General features: G+C 49.2%; 1 protein-coding gene across 1 annotated transcript; it reads left to right on the top strand.

The window, feature by feature from the left end:
• Positions 1 to 1680: 1680 nt before the first annotated feature.
• Positions 1681 to 11882, top strand: LOC104311223 (extracellular tyrosine-protein kinase PKDCC). The gene is made up of 9 exons (XM_069782989.1): positions 1681 to 1828; positions 2312 to 2319; positions 2766 to 3794; positions 4009 to 4131; positions 6251 to 6522; positions 7641 to 7720; positions 7812 to 7916; positions 9430 to 9606; positions 11015 to 11882. The coding sequence occupies exons 1-9, from the start codon at positions 1681 to 1683 to the stop codon at positions 11116 to 11118; spliced, it is 2046 nt and encodes a 681-aa protein (XP_069639090.1). The 3' UTR covers positions 11119 to 11882.
• Positions 11883 to 21609: the final 9727 nt, after the last annotated feature.

The following is a 21609-nucleotide window of genomic DNA, read 5'->3' as shown; positions in this document are numbered from 1 at the left end:
GGGGGCCCTTTACTCTGTTTTACTCCCTGTGAGCTCTGTTTCTTGCTGTAGACTCAGCCCCTCAGCTGCAGGTACTGCGAGTCAGGGAGGTTCCGAAAGTGGAAAATAAAATGATGTAAAGAGGTCAAAGCTAGCAGGCTCAGAAAAGGTTTTACAATGCCTTCCCTTCTCATGTAAGACCTCCGTGTGAAATGTTTGGTGGCAAGCCCTGTCCTGCTCACCGTGCCCACGTGTGCCCGTGCACAGGTCCATGCGAGGTAGCGAGTGAATCAGTAGTGATGGGTGTTTAATGAAATGGGAAGTACTGACTCGGGTATTTCTCATTCAAGCCCTGAAGTGTCTCCTGGCCTTGTCTAGCTCCACTATCTCAGCAGGCTCCGGAGTGGACATGGTCAAAGCTATCATCTGCCTTCCACTGTGGTGAGCACCTAGATTTCTGCCTGATGGGAGTTTGCTCTCTCTACATTTGGCACTTCTTTGCTCGCTCCCAGGGCCTACAACACACACGAGCTGTGCTCTGAACTTCTCCAATGGTTTTGCACCCTCAGAACAAAGCATCTTTTGATCCTCCTTCTGGTTCAGCCAGCACAGGCCCCCAGTGCTCCTAGGAGCAAGAGAGCACTCAGGAGCAGGACCTCCCCCTCTTCTCAAGGACTGGTACTGTTTCCCCTTCTCACTTCAAAACACTTAGGTGACATCTATATTAATGAAGGAAATATGCCCCAGACCTTTCCCTGGCACTGAGGTGGACTGGTACAGAACAGCCGTGTCTATTGAATTCTCTCATCCTTCAAAATGTGGTGATCATGTGCAACCTGCGTATCAGGAACGGTCTCTGGCACATCGTGACTCCCAGATCGTACCAGGAATTGTCAGGAGAGTGCTAGTGCCAGGGGCTGCTCTAATGGGGGAGATGAAGTGCCAGTGCCTAGGAACATAGCTGGCATCTCAACTTTTCCAGCCTGTACTAGTCTGAAGACTGTCTTTAGACTCAGTCTGTACTGGTGGGCTTGCCTTGCTAGCAGGCTGTTTTGCTCTAATACTGAACTTCTGCCTATCCTCCTTCCTCTTTAGTTCCATGCCCTCCTTCTCTCAGCAATGCTCCTTTCCACACATCCCCTCTCTTCCGCTCTGGATACATCACCACACTGATGTCTCACGCTCCATCTGTCCTTCTCCTCTTTGATCCATCTGTAGGATTTGCTTCCTATCTATAGTGCCCCCATGCTGAGACCCCAGCTGAGGGTCTTGGACTCTTTACCTCATGCCAGTGTCCTCACTGGACTGGTGCAGGAAAATTTGTTCCTCCAGTACAGACCCATTGTAAAAATACTAAAGAACTGCTTCCTTCTTTTCAAATGGACTTTATTTAATTAAGCCTCACTCTCGCCCTGTTTCCTCAGAAGATCACAGCACTGTAAGCTACAAGCAGACACTGGAGCATCTCCAGTGGCATCAGTGGCATCCAGTGAGAGATGATGCTGGATCCACCCTGAGGATCCTAGCAGGGGATACTGGTGCCAAGCACCAGGGAAGACCCCAGTTCTGTGGGGTCTTTTCAGTTTTTCTGGTAAGGGTTGATCCTTGTCTCTCTCACCCTCACCTTCCATCTCTTCCCCCGTTACCTCCTCTCCCCCCTCTTGTTTGCACAAACCCTCCAAGGAACTAAAGGACGCCCAAATGACCAGGTACTCCTCTGCTACATCCTTGCTGCAGCACTTTGCTGTGTTTCCCATTCAAGGTGTCGGCTCTACAAGGCGAGGCCACCTCTTGCGCCTTTGTCTGCAAGAAGCCTTGCACAGCAGAGCCATGATCTTGGCAGGAATCCGTAAGTGCTACTATAAAGCAAATAAATAATCAATCATTATTATTTTTATGTATCTGTGAGTCTTCTCTAATAGGTCTTGATATTATTACGGTGCTGAGGACAGGCTGAAATTAGATAATACTACACTCAGCTGGCATCTATTCCCTCGGAAGCACAGGTAAAAATGCATTTAATAGCTTTCCGGTGACGATGAATATTCATTAATATGACACAGATGTATACTTGGTTTGAAAATAAGGACAGTAATTAAAGAGCTATTAAGGTTAAAAAGCAACAAAGGAAATTCAGCTACTGAAAGAGCTGTTCTGGGATCAGCCTGTAACCTATATGCCCATGGTCTCTCGGGCTGGTTATGCCATCGAAGATACTACGGCAGAAACTGAAGCAAACCAGGCGGAGAGGCAGACCATTACTTTAATTTCTAACCCAGTAGCGTAAAGGTAAATAGAAAAGTTGAATCAACCCATTGGGCTGGTGTCTCAGGCCACTGGGTGAGGAGAGTTAACCGTGTATCGCCTAAGTTTGAAGCAGATAATCCGCATCTGCCTTTGCCCTAAGCTAACCCGCCGGACTTTCCGCACAGCAGCGCCCGGTGCAGACGCGGGTAGGAGACGGGTGAGAGGGCCGAGGCAGGCACCGGGCCCCCCGGCCCGCTGCCTCGCAGCCACCTCGGCACCGCTTTCCTCTGCTGGGCAGGTACGCGTGCGGCAGAAAGCGGCCCTGAGCCGGCCGTGTGTCACCAGGCTGCTGGATTTCCTCACAGATAAGCGATAAAGTTGCGTTTGCTGCCCGGATGGGCTGGTTTTGGTGGAGGAGGGTTTTGGTGAGGTTTTTTTCTGGAAACAATTACAATTCCGTGCTTTAGCCAGCGTATCGCTGTTTCAACCTAACAGCCTTCTAGTACGAGAGACCGCCAGCGTTTGCTTTTCTGAGAAAGCTAACCTGGGACTTTTCGACGGCATCTCGGTTCTTACCAATTCTAATCCCCCGGCTGCGTTCCGCAGCGGCTTCGGCAGGGCTGACGAAGCCGACGCCCGTGAAATCGACGTGTTTTGCTATAAACGGCCTCCGTCGGAGGGGGGGGGGGGGGTGTGGGGCGGGCGTCTGCGGGGCCGCACCGCTCACTCCCGGCGGCTCCTATTCCCACCCGGGGCCCCCTCCCCCAGAGCCGCTCCGCCGCCGCCACCTCCCCTCCCCGGGCGCTCGGTGGTGCCGCCGCTGCCCCGTGCTCCCGCGGGCCCCCCTCGGGAAGCGGCAGCCCCGCAGGGCCGGGCCGGGCCGGGGGGCCGGCGGGGGTGGGGGCTCCCGGCGCCGGGGCGGCCGCCCGCCCGCCCCGCCCCCTCGGCGGCGCTCGCCTTCCCCGCCGCGGCGGAGCGCGGGCGGCAGAGCGGCCGGAGCCCGCGGCGGCGCAGCCCCGCTCCCCATGGCGGCGGCGGCGGCGGCGGCGGGGCGGGCGCGGCGGGGCGCCCGGCTGAGCGCGGCGGCGCTGCTGCTGGCGCTGCCGGCCCTGGCGCTGCTGGCGCTGACGGCCGGCCGCGGCGGCGGCGGCGGCGGCGGCGGCAGCGGCAGCGGCAGCGCCGAGGGGCAGCCGGGCTCGCCGCCGCCGTTCGCGCTGCCGCCGGGCTTGCGGGAGGAGCTGCGGCAGAGGCGGCGCGACCTGCGGCGCCTGGCGGCGGCGGGCGGCGGGGAGGAGGAGGCGGCGGCGGCGGGCGGGCTGGGCTGCGGCGACCTGAGCCTGGCGACGGGCGTCAGCGTGCTGGGCTGGGGCTTCACCAAGGTGGTGGCGCGGGCGGCGCTGGCGGGCGGCGGCGCCGTCGCCCTCAAGTCGGTGCACGGGGCGGGCCGGGAGGTGCGGCAGTGCGTGCTGCGGTACGGGGCGCCGGCGGGCTGCCGCCGCCTGGCCGCCTACAAGCTGCTGAAGGAGGTGACGCTGCTGCAGCGCCTGCGGCATCCCGGCATCGTCCAGGTACGGGGGGCGCGCCGGAGCGGGGCGGGCTGCGCGATGTGCTCCCTCGGCGCGGAAGCTTGGGGTTTGGGGGGGGGGGAGCTCGGTGCCGGGGCTGAGTCGATCGGCCCGTGTTGCCCCCGTCTCCCCCCGCCCGTCCCCGTTCCCGGGCGGCCGGGACCCGCCGGCGCTGGCAGCGGCGTCGCTCTGAGAATCGCTCCTTCCCTCCCGGCAGCTGCACGGTCAATGCTACGATAATAGCGGAGATCCTGAAATACGGGTCACGGCTATGCTGGAGCTGGGATCCCCGCTGGAGATGATTCAGCTTCTGCAGACCCCCTGGGAGGAGAGATTTAAAGTAAGGAAACGAAACAAAGGGAGTTTCGCCGGTCGCTTTTAGACCGCAGACTGGGTAAACGCGAAGAGCCCGTGGTGGCTGCTGGGCCAAACGGGATTGTCGTGCTGGCTGACACCCTGTTTGCTCCCGCAAGTTGTCCTTAAATCGTTTTGCTTTCGCTCCTTTTAAAGCACGTTAAAATAGCCCCAGCCTGGCGTCTCACAGCTCTATTCCCTCTCTCTAGAGCGACGTTAAAAGAGCTGCATCTGGGAGGAAACGGACACAAAACCTTGCTCAGGGCTGGGCTGGTGTTTAATACCCAGTATTACACTATGCTGCCGGTTTTCCTTCTATATCCCTCCACTGCACCGAGGGGCTTTCGTAGCGAGGCCCCGCAGCAGGCTGGGACTGACTCCGGGAAGCCACCTCGCCGCGCTACGAGCCTCTCGTTTTCTGCGTATTACCTGTTCTAGGCAGCAAGCTGAGCAGCCTGTCTGTCACCACGTGTTTGTATGGTGTTTCTGATCTTAGCCCTTTAGGTATTACTGTAGTACAAACACTACTAAATTGCTTTCCTCCTGCTGTAGGTGCTAGAATCACATCCCTGTTAGTGAGATCTGCCTTGTCTCCTAAGCATCCCCCATAGGGACTCTTAAGCTCCCCAGGAACATAAATGACTTGCGACATGGCACTTATTTTGGTTATAGCTTGTATTACAGTTTGCCTGGAGGTCTCAGCTGGGGGTTCACTACTACTTGTTTGGTTCCCAGGAGGAAAGAGAGCATCAAGTAGAAGCATGGGTGCCTTAATGTCAATGAGAAATGCTTTGGGAAAAATAAAAACACAACAGCAGTCCCAAAATAAAATCCCTGCCTGCATGCGGTCCTTAATGTTAAAGAGGAGCCTTGCCATCCGAGCCAGAGGGGGAGTGTGGCAACTGTGCTTGCTCAGCTGTGGGACGTGAAGCTGGGATTCTTACGAGTGCTTCACTAATCAAGTTAAAATAGCATCAGAGCTTCCAGAGTCATTTCTCTTGGCCTGTGGAGTTCCACTTCTGCTTACAGACTATTTCATAGTGGCTTCTACGTAGCTTTCCCAGCACCTCGTCTTCTCAAATGTGCCAAAGCCTCCTGTAGAGCTAGAAACCCATGATGCTGGATTAGCTGGTGTAAGGTCTGGTGTGGTGGCATTAAGGTTTTAATAATCTTTTGACAGATGAAGACACTAATTCAGAATTTACACTGGTACTGTCTGGTCCTGTTTCCTAATTAGGGCGTCTAAACGGATGGGATTCCCCTCTGATGAGCCACATCAGATACCAGCGATTCTGCGAGCTGTTCCAAGTGAACAAACCCTCGCGCCTGCACAGATCGCTATCGGAGGCAGCGAGGGGTGGTGCGGGTCTGCCTGGCACACCTAGCTGATGATACAGTTTGATGCCAGGGCTCCTGATAGTGAATGAAAGCTGCTGCAAAAAGCTACCTGAAAAAAAGTGCTGGCGCAGCATAAATGCGCTCTTCTAGCTCTAGTTTGTTCAAAAAATTGTTTACTGAGCTTTCTGCTGGATCAGGTATTGTCTGACCTTACCCTGCTGCCAGAAAGTTGACATAAAAGTAGAAAAGCTGGCAATAAACACATTGCATGCTTTGGCTAAGTCTTCAGAAGCACGATTGTGTGCCCAAATTCATACTGCTGAGTGATGCAGCAAGGCATGGATCTGGTATTAATGACCATGGAGCCTCAGTCCGTGTGGAGCAGCACGGGGGAAGGGAGGGGAATGTATTAATTCTATGCCAGAGTGGGAAAAAAACCCTTCTGATTTCAGCTAGCAAATCAATGTAGCTCCTGAAACATGAAGGCTGCTATTGTTTTCCTCACAGCTTTCTCATCTAGTTCCTCTAACTGCAAATGTCTCTTTTTGTATATGCACGTTGTAAAAAAATGTTGCTAAACTACTTACCAGTCAAATCCTGTGGCAACGTTGATAATAAATTTTGTAGCGTACGTGTAATTACCTTTTAAGTACTATATGCTTTTTTTTTCTTTAATTTCATTGAATGCCCTCTCCTTTGTTCTACTTCCAATTTAATAGCTGTTTTTCATCTTTTTTTCCCATGCATATTCATCTTCTCTTTCTCAGATTTGCCTGAGTCTTGTGAAACTGCTGTTTTACTTGGCACATTCCCCTCTGGGTTCAATAGTCCTCTTGGATTTCCAGCCGAGGCAGTTTGTTATGGTGGATGGAAACCTAAAAGTGACAGACATGGATGATGCCAGCACTGAGGAACTGTCATGCAAGGAAGATAAAGACTGCACGCTCGAATTCCCTACAAAAAGCTTCCCTCTCAAATGCTCTGCGGCTGGGAAATGTGAAGGAATAAATGAAAAGAAGAATCTTTTCAATGCATATCGGTATGTCCAGTGAGACTGGGGGGAAAATCTGGGGTGGTTGAGCTCACACACTGCCACGTAGCCTCTAGCATCTTGCGTTTCTTCCATGCAGTGATTCCTCCTCACCTCTGTCAAAGGGTAGTTAAGGGTCGCTTTGAAGCAAGTTTATTTTCCTTCTAAGGCAGGAAAGTAGCGTATTTGTTGTCTGGTGAGAATGAAGGCATCTTTCTTCTGCTGCTCCCTTTCCCCAACGCCCTCTAGAAACTCTCCCCAAAGGTTGCACCTGTGAATTTATTGTTTGCCAAACAAGCCCTGGCACTTGACATCCATGCGCTGCGTTTGCTGAGAGCAGTGGCCGCACGGGCTACCTGCCAAAGCCCACCAGCTTTGAGCCCCCGTTGTTGGGAAGAGGCTGGCTAACTCTGCCCTTGAACTCTGAGTCTCCCTATGGAGACTATGGGCACCTATGGGAGAGCGATGAAACAGGTAACGGGCAAGGGGCCGAGACTGCTGCAGCACTTTGTGTAGGCCACCAGCTGAAAGCACGATGCTTAGCAGGTCACGTACAGGTGGAAGTCTTGGCAGCTGGCCGTTTACACAGAAGGACTTAGTAAGGGAGCCTGAATTTGCAGGACTCGGTGTGAAAGGGCAAATCCCCGCATAGATTATTGCAGCCTTGCAATAACGCACTTGTCTCTTGTAGAACAGGAATCTTCTAGAAGGTTCAGAGAATGAGTAGTCCTGCCTTCCCAGGGCTAATAAGAATGCCAAACTTTTTCAGGGCAAGGGAAAGGTCTTGCATGAGTCTTCTTTTATATAGGTCTTTTTTTGATGGGAAATGCATTGCTTAGAGCACAAAAATGGCCCTGGGGAATGAGGGAAAGCCTCACTGCATGAAGCCTTTGCAAGGTAGATTTCATGTAGCGCTTGGCAGCGTGCTGTACTGCAAGGACAAGGCTTTCAGCCCAACTCACAGGAGCAGTCTGTGAGATGCCAATGAAGTGCTCAAATGTAACTTAATAACCAAAGCAGACTTAGTAGTTCATATGGATAATCGAGTCACGGGAAAATGTGGACAACTTAAATCACTAGGGAAATTAAGCAACTGTATTCTAATCAGTCTGTGGGATTTTTTGCAGGTATTTTTTCACCTATCTTTTGCCACACTCTGCACCACCAGCTTTGCGGCCCTTTTTGGGCGATATTCTGAATGCAACAGGTACCAGCTAATAGTCATAAACTTCATTAGAAGTCTCTAAATGGTATTGCATGGAATTACTTACCTTTGTCATCTTTTTCTTTAAATGTAGGTGATTTACGATATGGAATAAATGAAACCCTGAAAGCTTTTGAAAAGGTTTTACATCTGTACAAGTCTGGGCTCTATCTGCAGAAAAGACCTCTTCTCTTAAAAGGTATGTGATTTTGAATGCTTTAAGTAACGTAGCTACTGAGGGAGCGAAGAACTTGGTAACTGGTCAAATTCTGATCTCCCATATGTTCAGGCAGTGTATAGTCACTAGGAAAAGCACCAGAAGTATCTTTTTTTGAGCAGCCTTTTGTTTTTTCATAGGAGCTATGCATGATTGCATTGTTTTGCAAAGTAAATGCAGTGCAGGCAATCTGGCCTACATATGGACATATGTTTGCACTGCTTCTAAATACTCTCCTGATAACGTGCATCAGTGTTTTCAGTGAATATATTTGGGATAGCTTAAGCAACTAGACCAGAGCAGCAAACTGAGTGTCTCCTATCTCTCTTCGGGGTCATCTTATCCTAGGGACCAATAGGTCAGTTTCCTGGGCTGATATTGAACCTTCCCATTTCACTTGGTGGCTTCTGACTGTTGAGCGCAGGTTATTATGGGAACGTACAGTGGGGAGGTGACAACACTGAAATGAGTGTGGCAGAGTAGCTGGGGCCTTGGTGCCCTCTAAATTTATTTTTCCTGAAGACCATCCTGTTGGACCTCTGGATGGATAAATGAGCCTTTATAAGGTGCATTCCTCTGAAAAGGACCCATTTGCTGGTAGAGATGAGGTTAATCAAAAGGCAGCTTCAAAAGTCCAGTGGTTACTGAAGCTTAACTTTTCCTGAGCGTCCACTCGAGATGGTGGGGTGGTGACGGTGGCTTGCGGAAGGAAATCTCTTTACGTGTGAAAGAACTAGAATTTGCACTGTTACAAAGATTTCCAGTCATTTGCACTGAAGGTCCAGCAGCTTTAATAGGAATTACTAGTATTTTCCAACAACACCTGCCTGTTGGCTTTGCAACTGGCCCAGCAGCAATGTGCCAAAATGATCACCATCCTAGAGGTGTGGGAAGGTGGCGAGAGACTCTTTGCAGTCAGTGAACAATACTCTGAACATCGCCTGCTCAGGCTTGTCAGGTCTCTTGTATCCCACTGGAGGAGGATCTGGCCTCCCTTTCCCCCACTGGGGTTCCTGAATCTCCTGTACCTGTGGGCGACACCATGATGGCTGGGTCAGCGCCTGCCACGCGTAGCTCAGTGCTGGATCTGTGATGAGCTCGTTCTGCTGTTGGGGCTGAGGTGTAGGAGAGGCCGTTGTGAGGTTGGCTTCTCTGGAGAAGAAGTGGAAGGTCTGTGGGACTGTACAGCAGTCTGTCCTTGTCACCCACCCCTGCGGTCGCTCTCCTGTCCCTTCACCCTTGAGAACTCTGCCCCCTCTCTTATATCCTTGGGGGAATTGCTGTCCAGTGCTCCATAACGGAACCAAAAGTCAGGATTTGGGTTTCTTATAACTTTGCAGCTCCACCCACTCCATCTAAGCAGGTCAGTTCAATCTATCACTATCGCATTTCCTTTAAGAGTTTCACTGAAGTGCAACATACTAAGTGTGTAGCGTAACTGGTCTCTGAAAGCACACTTAAAAAGTTTCCCTAAACACCCTCCTTCCGTTCCCAGACTACATCTCCCTAAAGGGCTTCCGAACGGTGGAAGGCGAAGACTACAAGTGCTGGCCCTCCTACAGCCACTTGGGATGCCTGCTCTCTGTGCACGGCGCCGAGGAAGCCGCCGCAATTTGTAACTCCCAATCGCAGTGTCAGAGTTTTATCGTCACGCAGCGGAGGACGTGGACAGGTGAGCTTGGGCAGCTGTGACAGGACACTGCCGTGTCGTGCCCCTGCTTCCTCGGGCGCGAGTGGGGACGATGCTGCTGCCCTCCTCCGTAGTGCCTTGAGTCTACGGGTGCGTGTAAAAGCTGCTTTCCTTAGTCAAGATCGGGTGGCTGCCATGGTGGGCATCCAAGGATCCCCTGAGTATTTGTAAAGAGACACAAGAGAAATTATATTCTCCTGTGCCTTCTTTCCTCTACAAATTTTGTAGTGGACTGCTAGGTATTGTTAAACAGCTACTTGTTTCATGCAGAGATGGCTTCACTTTGGCGTGAGGCTAAACAATTCCTGTGGTATATATAGCTTTCAAAAAGCTGTGGGGTTTTTAGAGATGAAAGAAGCTATGTAAAAGAAGGTGGTTACTATTGTTATAATTAAAAGAATCATGGCTTACAAGTTGTTATCCCCTTTATCAAAACTAAAGCCCCAAACCAATGGATTTCCAAAATGTCCCTATAATTAGCTCTGATTATAGCCTCTTACAGTTAGCATGTATTCAGAATTACTATAAATTACCTCATTTAGCTGACACTTCAATCGTGGGCTAAATTGTTCCTTATAAAGTGAAACACCAGATGAGGTAAATGAGTGTTTTCAGCAGTGGTGCTGAAGAATCACATCTTGTCGGCTCACATGACATTTAAAAAAACCAACCCAAAACCAAACTACCAAACACACAGCTTTTTCATGGATTTGTGTGCAATTGGCATGTGGCTAACTAGTGACATAAGAGTGCTTACACGGATGCAACATAAATCTCTTTGAGCCGGTTTCACACCAACAGTGGATTGTGTGAGTTGTGCCTAACGCATCACATCTGGCTTCCTTACGGGACGGCTGTTAGTTGCTGAGTTTCGTGCCTGGCTGGAAGGAACCCCGCTTAAAACAGTGGTGGGGATGCAGAAGAAGCACACAGGACAGAAGACCTTTTCTGCAACACCTAGCTCAGATGCTGATCCCTGCCATCCTGCACTGTGCCTGCAGTCTGTTAAGGTTTCCCTTCCTGACATTTTTCTTCCTCAGATTTTTACAGGTTGTCTTTGCAGCCAAAGTTGCCGAAAGTGTGTGGCTGAAATGCCGAGTGCCTAACTTTGCCAGCTGGATTAATGAGAGCTGTGTGAACGTGCTAGTCCCTTTTAGGGCAGCTCTGTATAGCAAAACAAGACGTAAAAGCCTCTGGGGCTCGATTGTGCATTCCTTGTGCACACTCAGTATGCATCTGGAGTTTACTGGGAGTGTAAAACACTTCTATGACTGGGTGGAGTGACCCTCTGCTGAGCAAGCAGTGTATTCCTGTGTCTCTTGCAATAAATAGCATGGGTCAAGGTGAACTTATCTCCTCTATTAAACTTGAATTTTTATTTCCTTTCCAGGACGCCCCCTCGCCTCGTTTCAGAGTAGCCTGACTGATTTAATACCAGATGCTAACGCTGTAGTCTATATTAAACGATCGACTTCCTCAGGGGAAAGACTTTAAAGACAAAGAGATCACATAAAATGATCCTGGGAGGAACAAACCACTGGGAGAATTTCATCTGCTGAAAAGAATGGCATACTTCATTTTGCTTTGGGATGGGATCTTCCTGCCAGCTCAGATAGAGTCAAATGCTGCTGTCTCCTTGATCAAAGCTCAGATTTCTTACTGCAACCCTGCTAGCTTCTTTATCTGTTTCCACACTGCTGTTACGCATAAATGCTCCCAGTTTTAGTCAAATGGTGCTAGACTGTGCAATACCTAGCCTTGCTGCTTTGGTAAACTGCTTGTCAGCCAAGAAATAGAAATAGCTGCAAGGGATCCGGCTTGGGTAGGCTTAGTTCAGTCACCTCCAAAAACCTATGGATAACACACCTTGGAGAAGGCAATGGCTCCTTCTGCAGCTGCTGACCAGGATTTCATACCACTGCAAATGTAAAGGGCTGGATTTCAGCTATGGGGCCAAAGTTGCAGGACTGGGATCTGTAACCAGATGTTGATGATGGGGGTGGTCTTCCAAGGAGGGTCCTGATTCAGTTCCTTCAAGGGCAGGGGAGGGAGGTGGTGTATAGGTCAACTCTGGAACCAAATGTCTGCATGTTTGGATGCAGGATTTGGCTTTGACCCTATGTGATTTGTAATGTCAGCTCCCATGTATCAACCTTGAAGGTTTTTCTCTGTTACTTTCCATGAAAGAGCGAGACATTCAAATTATTTATGTGTAAGGCATGACTCTGTATGATAAAGAATGACTATGTTTATTCTAAGCATGCCGTGAAAACTTTTTCTCTTTAATTGTCTAAGTCTTTACTGCAACCAAATGAACAAATGGAAGTGTTTCCCACCTTCAGCTCACCTAGCATCATTACCTGCTCCTGAGGACAACCTGTGAGTGGTCCAAGCAGTGTATGAATGTGCCCGAGCCCCTTGGACCCTTAGGTCTTTGTTGTGGTTTAACCCCAGCCAGCAGCTAAGCACCACGCAGCTGCTCACTCACTCCCCCCACCCCCCCAGTGGGATGGGGGAGAGAATTAAAAAAATAAAAAAAGTAAAACTCATGGGCTGAGATAGCAGTTTAATAGGACAGAAAGGAAGAAAATAATAATAATGACAATAATAAAATGACAATAATAATAATAAAAAAGAATTAGAATATACAAAACAAGTGATGCACAATGCAATTGCTAACCACTTGCTGACCAATGCCCAGTTAGTCCCTGACCAGCAATCTGCCCCCCCACCCCAGCCAACTCCCCCCATTTTATATACTGGTCATGACATCATACAGTTTGGAATACCCCTTTGGCCAGTTTGGGTCAGCTGTCCTGGCTGTGTCCCCTCCCAACTTGTTGTGCCCCTCCAGCCTTCTTGCTGAAAGGAAGCTGAAAAATCCTTGACTTTAGACTAAACACTACTTAGCAACAACTGAAAACATCAGTGTGTTATCAACATTCTTCTCATACTGAACCCAAAACACAACACTGTACCAGCTACTAGAAAGAAAGTAACTCTATCCTAGCCGAAACCAGGACAGTTTCCTAGTGCAGGATCGCACCTTTCAGCTCGTTAGTACTCTGTTAACCCACAGCAATGCCATTGCATGGGGGCTTTCTCATGCAGTATAACCCCTGCTGCTTACACTGAGGCTCGGGGACTCTGATAGTGATATCAATTAATGAGAATTCCTAGTTAGCACAACAAGAAGGCTCTTCTTAGTGATGGCCACACTGCTGCAGGCTTTGTGAAGGCAAGGCTTTTTAAATGGACAGCCACAGACGGCTCTCTCCTTTACAGTGGGTCCTGTGTAGGGGTCCGCTATTGTTTTACATCAACCCCACTGAGCAGGGCTTCAGGCATCTGCTGTGTGGTGCTTTACATTAGCAAGAGGTAATGAGAGTTTATTCCGTATCTCTCAGCCTCCTGAGATACAAACCAGAAGTACATTCCCCAAAGCAAGGGCAAGGGCCAGCCTGGGGTCATTCCAGAGAGGAAGAAACGGAATGCAAACATTGAAGTGATTCCAGTTTGTGTTAGAAAGATCTTCCCATCTTAAAAATCTCTCCTGGTAAAAAAACATTGTGTATTTTAGTCATGTGATGCTCCTTTCACATTGCAGGTTTTTCCATCAAGTTTTTATTGTATGATTGCCTGCCAGGCAGGCAGGTCCAGCCCCTCGGCAGATGGTGCAGGGTATGGCAGTGTTGCTTGTGTAGATGTAGGTTCCAGCATCAAACCTGCAGTTAGAGCCTGGGAGCAGAGACCATATCATCGTGCCTTGAAAGTTTTGAGCAGATGGTGCTTAACTAATAATAAAAATAATAATACAATAAAAAGGGAAGCCAGGCTTCAAAGAATCCCAGTGCTCAATCTGCTGTTGCCACAGCAAGTGGCTTTTGTAGGACATTTAGACCACCCCCTGCAAACGAGCAGGTACATTCTTAGAGCCTGAACCCCCGTGAGCACATTCATCAAGCTGGCACAGACAAATAGCTAGGGCATAGGCATACATTTATGTCCAATCCTGTTCATGTGCTAGAGACTTAGAAGACGCCACAAATATGCTGGTAAACGTGTATGCACTGATTCTCCTCATACCTCTGTGCAGCTCCCCATGGCACATAACACCTGGTGGGCACGCTGGCTTCAGTCTGATTTGGGGTGACAGCCCACTGCAGCACAATGGTGCCTAGCAAATGCTGGGTGAGGGAAAATGTTTTATCAGCCTGCTGCATCTCGAGTTATAGTCTGACATGTGTCTGAGGAAACACAGTCACTGGAAAAAGTGGTTCCCACCCTGCTTTTTCCCAGCTTCTTGCTGTTATCGTCTGCTAAGAAACCTTTTCCAGTGGCCATGCCAGTTTAAAAGCATGTAGAATTAATTGTCTACTAGCCTAGAGTGAGCAGCTTGTGACTCCTAAGCTTCAGGCAGCTCGTGAGTGGCTCAGGTGCAGCTTCTGTGCCGGGTCTGTGTTGAGCACCCAGGCTGCTCACAGCCTGAAGGGGAGGCTACGGGAGCAAGCATCTTCTCCACAGCTTTTGGGCCTGTGTGGCTGTTTTGTAGTGCACTATCTTCATGTCCCATCTTCATGTCTTTATTCATTCTATCCTTTTATTAAATTATAACTGGCTCAAGCAACTTTAGACTTTCAATGCCAGTGAAAATCTCAGTGCACGCCTAAAAACTGTATTTCAGTAACTACGGTACGTACAAAACTTGAATATAAACATTTGCTGCCCTTAAAACTCCCAGTTGCTGGAGTCAATTTGTCTTTGCTATTGCTGATCAGTATTTCAGCCACCATTGTGGAATATGTAACAGAGGAAAGTGCTTGGAAGGAAACAGCAGGGGATCATTTGCAATGGAAACCATGTGTGCTGGAGGAATAATATTTACCTAAATGTGTCTATCACATCTTCCCAAAGGATGCTGCCATTAGGAGAGAATGGATATGAAATTGTTGCCTCCATAGATAAAAGTTAGGAATACCATTTTTTTAAACACAAACTTTAATATTCTTAATTAATTCCATATTGTAGTAACAGAGATAAAGCCACATCCATGAAGGATAATACCATGTACTCCAAAGATATAAACCACAGTTTAATAAATAGCAACAGATGCCGCATGACTCATGTTCAGTATGTTTGCGCAGGCATTTACATGACTGGTGACTTCATGGCCGATTGAGGAGCAGAGTGAGAGGGACAGAGCCCAGTAAAGAAAAAGCAACTCCTGGTGCATCAGACAAGGTTCAAATCACAATGAAAGTCACTCCTGTATTCTTACATGACATATTCTACAAACTTCAGTGATGCTCTAAGCAGCACTCAGATAGATAGATGAACTTTCAGATTAGTTTGGGGAAAAAGCAGGAATTTATTACAGGCAGCTCTAGGCCCAAATCACACATCTGGGTTAACATTAATTTCTGTAAGTTCTCCTATAAATTCATGTACCAAGCACTGATCTTCGTGGCTAGCAGTCAGAGCACTTTGGTCCTACTGGGCTGAAAAAGCTGGTTTGGGTTCCAGTTTGAGGAATTAGTGAAGTATAACTCCAGTATCCAGAATAGCCCATCACGATGGCTTGGTAGGACTTCAGAGTGAATCTTCCTCCCTAACTACAGCACTTGCAGCCATCTTTCTCCTTGGTTCCATTGTCCCAGTGTACCAAAGTGCCACCAACAGCAGTGGGGAGATGGTGGTGGTGAAGGAAAATTCACAGAAGAGACTTTTATATGAGAGGTAACCACGAGCCCCTCTGCCTCCTCCGTAGCATGTGCTGAGTCCAGGATGGTGGTTTTGCCCTGAATGATAGTTCTTGGCTAACGGGAAAATGTATCAGATTACATCAAACAGGTCTGGGTGCACCAAGGAGGGGTGATAGCTGGAGGGAATTGCTGCCAGACACCTCTGCTGGAAATTCAGCTCCTGGCTCTCTGTGAGAGAGAGCTCCAGGCAAGGGCTTGTGCTTTGGAGCCTTTGGACCCTCAGCCCTCCTGGCTGGCCAACCCGGACGGCAAAAGCACTGGGTTTACTGGTAGGGGACACTTCTTGCCGTAGCTTTGGAGGAGATGGAGATGCCAATGGCTTTTTAAGAAATGTATGCTTGGCCTTTCTGGGCACCAAGTTACGTCCCTGCACTGTACCCGCTACAACTGCCTTAACCTTACCCACTCCCAAGTACCATAACCGCTATTCTTCCCCACCCCCAAATCTATAGCTGATGGCTGCACGCTCAGGTCTCTCCCTCCTGTCATTTACTCACCCCCCCCTCGCCATGTGCCAGTCCAGCCCACCTACTCGTTAACCCCTTGTAGACCCACACCCTCAATATTCACTCACAGCCCCACAGCCTCTTACCCTCGTAGCCAACACATAGGTGGTGGTACGGCTGGGGAGCCCTTATTTCGATACTGTCAGAGGCGAAATAGTCCTGCATGTAGCAGGAGGCCACATCTGAAAGGTGTAACCACAAGATCAGCCTGCCTTTGATTTGTAACCTCTCTTTTCATTTACCATCCATGATTTCTAGATTAGTAAGTGCTAAATACAATGTAGTAATAGCCTCCTGCGAACAACCGGTGTTAAAGCTGTGCATTAAAACCACAGCGCCTTAACTACATTGTGTTATTCACATAGTGCATCACACCTTCCAAATCCAAGTCTATACAAGGCTTAAGAAAATGCAAATTCCTACATTATGTGACGTTTATCAATATTTATCCTCAAACCCCATCAAAATCAATGCGAGTCTCTCATGGACTTTTTGGCTGAAATCTGTTGCCATACTTACAGTACTGGGAATGTAAGATCCAGCCTCAAAATGAAGTAAAACATCAGCAACCCCCAAAGCTACAAAACAAACACCCAAATTTCCAAATTCTTGTATCTGTAAGTTGTATCTCCCACATAATGTCTTTAGCAAGTGAACTGTTTTTCTTTGCTGGGAAAAACCCTGCTGCAAATTCCCTCACTACTTCAGATGACAGATCAGAGAGTTCAGGCTTAGATTAAAAGCTTGATAATGAAACCTGGGGATACAAGTTAATCATCACATTGAGTAGCCAGAGAGGCGGTTTATGAATGTCTTGGGGACACCAGGGTGCAAAGGAAATTCTCTCAGACCTCAGATGGAAAATGCCAAGAAACATTTCAGCATTGGTGCTGTGTCTTGTCCAGTGCTGTTCCGCATTCACTTGGAGAGGGAGTCGTGAACTCTCACTCCTAATTAATCTCGCCCTTGTTTGTTTCTTCTGATTCTTTAAATACACAAGAAACAATTCACGGTCCCTCCCAGTGAAGTTAATGCCCTGGTTTGCATTTTTCAGGGCTTGACTATTTCACTTTGTCTAGCAAAACTATTGTTACATGACTATGATCATTAACATTACCTCTGAAACAAAGCAGCTGCAGCAGCCTAAATTCACTTGTACTCCAGAGCAGCGTCAAACCCCAAAGCTTTATTGGCACCACTAAAAGCCAGTTCAAGACGTACTCTGAAAATTGCCTAATCATTGCAATTGGCTTGCTTGTTCATTTGCTGTATGGTAACAACAATTAAAGCCTCTACAGAGACCCTTATAAATCAGCAAAATACTCTTTGCTTCACCCAGGGAATCCTAGGTAGAAGCTGCTTCCAGCACAGAATAACTAACTTTTCCTTTAAAAGAGAGTAATAGTGTTTAAGAACTGCATCTCATTAAATAGTCTTTATTTTATTTTAACCAAGCGCTTCATGTTTGAAAGAAATCAGTGACGTGTTATTTTAACAGTGCTTCCTCCATCTTACTAAGATAACACGGGAGCATAAGGATTAGTCTCATCCTCACCTTCTCTGTTTCCTTGCTGATAGCAGCTGTCATTCAGCGCTAATGGAAAAGCCCACGCGCCCATGCCGGGCGACGCTGCCAGGGAGAGGGAGGACGGTCTGCAAAGCCTCACTGTGACAGACCCTGCGGGATGTCACCAAGGCTGTCAAGGCAGCTGCCAGCCATAGGCAGGGGAGATGGACACGGCATCCCCCTTGTCACAGCCCCTCGCAGCATCACCCTGACACTGCCCCACCAGGAGATGGGGCGGTGGCTGGGGCAGTGGCCAGTGGCTGGTGGCCGGTGGCCAGTGCAGGGCTGTGCAGCAGGCTGGCAGCGCTCAGGTGCTGCCAGGCTGCATCTGCTCATGGGAGTAGGTTGGAGGCACTGCATGGAGCACCAGTCGCTGTCTCCGGCAGCGTGTGCGGAGGCAGAGCTCCAGCACCCGCAGACCCAGACTGGGACCAGCTCTCCACGTTCTGACATCTTTCAGCCTGTGGTCTGAAGCATCGCCGTCCTCGGGCTGGACCCGAAGGTGATTTGCTAAGAAGCGCAATGGCCAACGTGTGCTGTAGCTTCTGTTTTAAACACAGGTATCAAGAATTCTTTGTTTGGAGCTGTTGTTTAGCAAAGGAGCTTCAGTCCTGCCAGTCTGTAGATGAGCTGTCTTGGGAAAGGGGAATGGTTTCCATGCCAGGAACTAAATCAAAGTTATACCTTCATCCTTAGAAGTGCAGGTTTACCTTGCCTGACCCTACCATCCTCCAGAGGACCCTGAACTTGAGAGGATGGGCTTTGCACGTTCATGCACAGGAAAAGAATAGGGAGAACAAACAAAACACCCCACCCTCTTCCACTTATGTAAGATCAGAAAGAGAGTGTAGGCTAAGCCCAGAGGACTGGATTTATGGATTCAGAAGAACCTAGTTATTAAAATGTTATGAAAGTTTTCCTCTCCTTTAAATGCATAAATATGCAGATGAAAGGAGCCATGTGATCTGGCCACTGGCCATGCTGCTGCAGGCTCGGCCTAATTATCAGCTGCCAGCTCCGTTGCTTTTTAAGTGGTGAACATGATTAAAGATGCACAGACAATTGAAGAAAGTTAGATCAGTTCTTACAAGGCCTGCTTCTATTTTATAACCACATGGCAGCTTGGCCTTGAGACTGAATCTGCCCTTACAAGCTGAGGGAGAAAAGTTCTGCTGATCAGACGGTTTCTTTTCAACCACAGGCTCCACGTGCTCTTGAATTCATCATTTTCATAGCAAGCTATTTGCCAAGGCAAACTGCTTTCCTTACCCCCTCTGAGAAAAAGGGGGCTCTGAAGGGGGGAGGAGGCAGGTAGGACCAGGTGGGGGGGCTGTCAAACACTGCCGAAGCTTGGCCCAAACATTCAGACTCTCCCAACCAAAGAGGTGCTAACTTGTTTCCAATGCATTGCGAAAACAGCATTTTCCAGGCCTTGTCCTTTCTCTTGGGACGGGAGATATCGTCAAGAAACCCAGATGGCCTCATGCGTTTGGGGGAGAGCCGCAGTCCTGCAGGCAGGACAAAGAACTGGGACTCCTCTTCCAGAGCTGCCCGGTTTCGAGCCGAGTTGCATTGCTGTTGCAGCGACAACAAGGCCAAACAGTCTGGCAGCATCTATCCTTTTGTCATCTCTATTTGCCGGGGGACGGAGCCTGGCTCTGCAAAGTGACAGACCCGTCAAGTCTCACACGCTGGGTGTGAACCTCACACCATGGGTTTTTGCCTCAATGCCCCCCGCAGCTACAGCTGGGTCTTGTGCCTTCCCCGAGCCTTTCCCCCGTCCCAGGGCCCGGCGCCGTGGATGTGACTGCTTGGCTCTGCCTGGGAGCCACTGTCGAGCTGCATCATGCCCAGGGGCTTGAAAAGTGGCAGGCTTCTGAGGAACTTGTTTTACTGTTGGTTTATGGTGTTCCAGAAAGACATGTTTTTCCAAAAGACAAAGATTTGGCTGGTTTTTAACACCACCGTGTAGTGTGTCACCCAGCTACCCCATATGGTCCTGGGAGAGAGCCGGTGTCTGCACAGCCACCGCTGGAGTCACTGCACGCCTGCACATCCCTGGGACGAGCACAGCAGCTCCGCGCCACCTCGACCCGCCGGGGCTGTGCATGGCAGATCGGTGCCCGCGCATTCGTCATCTCCAGAGCAGGCTGTTTCTTAAGCTGGCCAGGTAGCAATCTGTGCTGGAGGGGTGCACCCTCCCGCAACCTAGTCAAGAAATCCTGTTTCAAGCATGTTCTCCTATTGCTTCAGCAGAGCCCCAGTTTCAGCTGGGATTTCAAGACGCCCTGGCTATGCGGTGACTACCTGTGCTCCCAGACAGCAGGTTCCCTGAAGAAACACCCTGCCCCAAGGCACCACGTGCGCTCCAGCTCCCGAGCAGCCACCGTGGTGCTCCCAGGAGCTTGCCTGGCGAGGGGCATTCGCTCGGGTGCCACCGTGCTGTGCCCCGGGGCGCTGCCACCTCTGCTGCGGAGCTGCGGTCCCGCACAGCCGCAGCCCCGTGCCGCAGCAGCGCCAAGCCGCCGGCACGCTGCGCCCAGCCACCTCTGCCAGAGGGGTGAGGGCTCATCCAGCCTTTCGTGGGTGGCTGCAACAGGGGCAGCAGGCTCAGCGCTCTTTGTAATCAACAGAGAGAAACAGGCCCTTTCTGGGGCAATGCATTTGACCTCTGTTAGATACCTACTCCTGCACGGGGTGAATTACCTCCTCAGAGCACCTGTTGATTATAGAAGCAGCCCAGGGTGACCAGTTCAGACGCAGACATGTGAAATGAATCCTACTCAAGGAGCCTGGTGCCGATACTCAGCTGTGTAAGCTAAGAGATACGGCTGGCGCGCTCCGTGTGCTGCTGGAAATGTGACTCTATCCTTCTGCTGAGCTGAGGTCTTCACGTCAGAGGCTAGGGAGAGGGGAGCCAGGCTGTCTCCTCGCCCCCCTGATTTACGAGCTAGATACTCGCAGAGTCACTTCATCCTTTGAAAAGGAGCAGCGCACAAATGAATGTAGCTCTATCTTTCCAAGATTAGGGCCTCCTCCAGTTTCTTGCTGATTTAACCATCTTCCGACAGATAAATCGATGGGAGACAAAGCTGGAAGATAAACCTGATTATTATGTCTCATACCTGGGCAGCCCCCATGGGCCCCTGCCCTACTGTGCTGGCTTTGGTTTTTTAGCCTTCTTATGTCATATTATATTTGTCAAGACATAAACCAGTTAAAGAAATGTAGCTCCTCTGTGCCAAAGTTATGCCTTAGGAAACCCCACTATAATTTTGTGTTCCCCTCCAATGTTTCCTGTTTCACTGGCAAGACTGCAGCACTGCTGTTGTGCCTGGATAACCAAGGATCCCTAAAGACCCAGCTGATGATTACAGATTTGCTAAGGTGGAGATTTGCATTTTCCCTATTATGTTTGCCATGCACTTCTTACCAGATCACGTTCTCTCTTTTAAGAATAAAGCAGTGTTGGGCACTAACTGCTCATTAAAAGCTATTTCAAAACATAATCTCTTTCACTGTTTGACAAAATAAACATGCCTCATCCTGGAGATTATTCTATTGCAAAAGATAAGCAAAATGGGCCAGTTATCAGTGCTAATTATCCTATAAAGGCCACTCCATACTGATCCAATATATACAGTCAGGCCACGGAAGTCTGGGTTTTTTTTAAAGCATTAATAATGCATAAGCATGCTGCTCTTTCTAGCCTCAGCCAGATGCCTCTGTATTATAAGCCCACTCTCACTAATATATTCTCTGGTAGAGGAAAAGAGGATTAATCACATGCAGGGAACGGCAGGAATATATATATTTTAATAATTCTCTGTTTTCTGTTCCTGGCATTTGTTTGCATTTAAACATGAAGACAGGGATGGGAAGGAGCTGCCTGTCAGCCTGCTGGCTCTTCTCTCTGCTCCTCCAGGGTTGCTCCTGAGGTACCGTACAGCCGAGTGTTAGGACTTCTGAGAGCCTCTTCCCCACAACCGGCTCCCCTGAAGTCAAATGTTATCTGTAGATTTGCATCTCAACCCTGATATCAATTCACTATTTATCCACACTCCAGCCATATAATAGTGTTCCTTTTGGGCTAGTGAGCTGTTAAATGGATTGGTTTGGTGACTGGGAAAAAAAAAAGTGATTACATTTA

Source organism: Haliaeetus albicilla, chromosome 5, assembly GCF_947461875.1.
Source record: "Haliaeetus albicilla chromosome 5, bHalAlb1.1, whole genome shotgun sequence".
Taxonomy (NCBI): domain Eukaryota; kingdom Metazoa; phylum Chordata; class Aves; order Accipitriformes; family Accipitridae; genus Haliaeetus; species Haliaeetus albicilla.
This window is presented reverse-complemented; position numbering and strand designations above follow the sequence as displayed.

Excerpts from the sequence above, each read along its gene's own strand:
- LOC104311223 (XM_069782989.1), top strand. The coding sequence starts at position 1,681 with ATGACCAGGTACTCCTCTGCTACATCCTTGCTGCAGCACTTTGCTGTG. Across the intron at positions 4,132-6,250 it reads CCTGGGAGGAGAGATTTAAA|ATTTGCCTGAGTCTTGTGAA; the intron begins GTAAGGAAACGA and ends TCTCTTTCTCAG. Across the intron at positions 9,607-11,014 it reads GCAGCGGAGGACGTGGACAG|GACGCCCCCTCGCCTCGTTT; the intron begins GTGAGCTTGGGC and ends TTTCCTTTCCAG.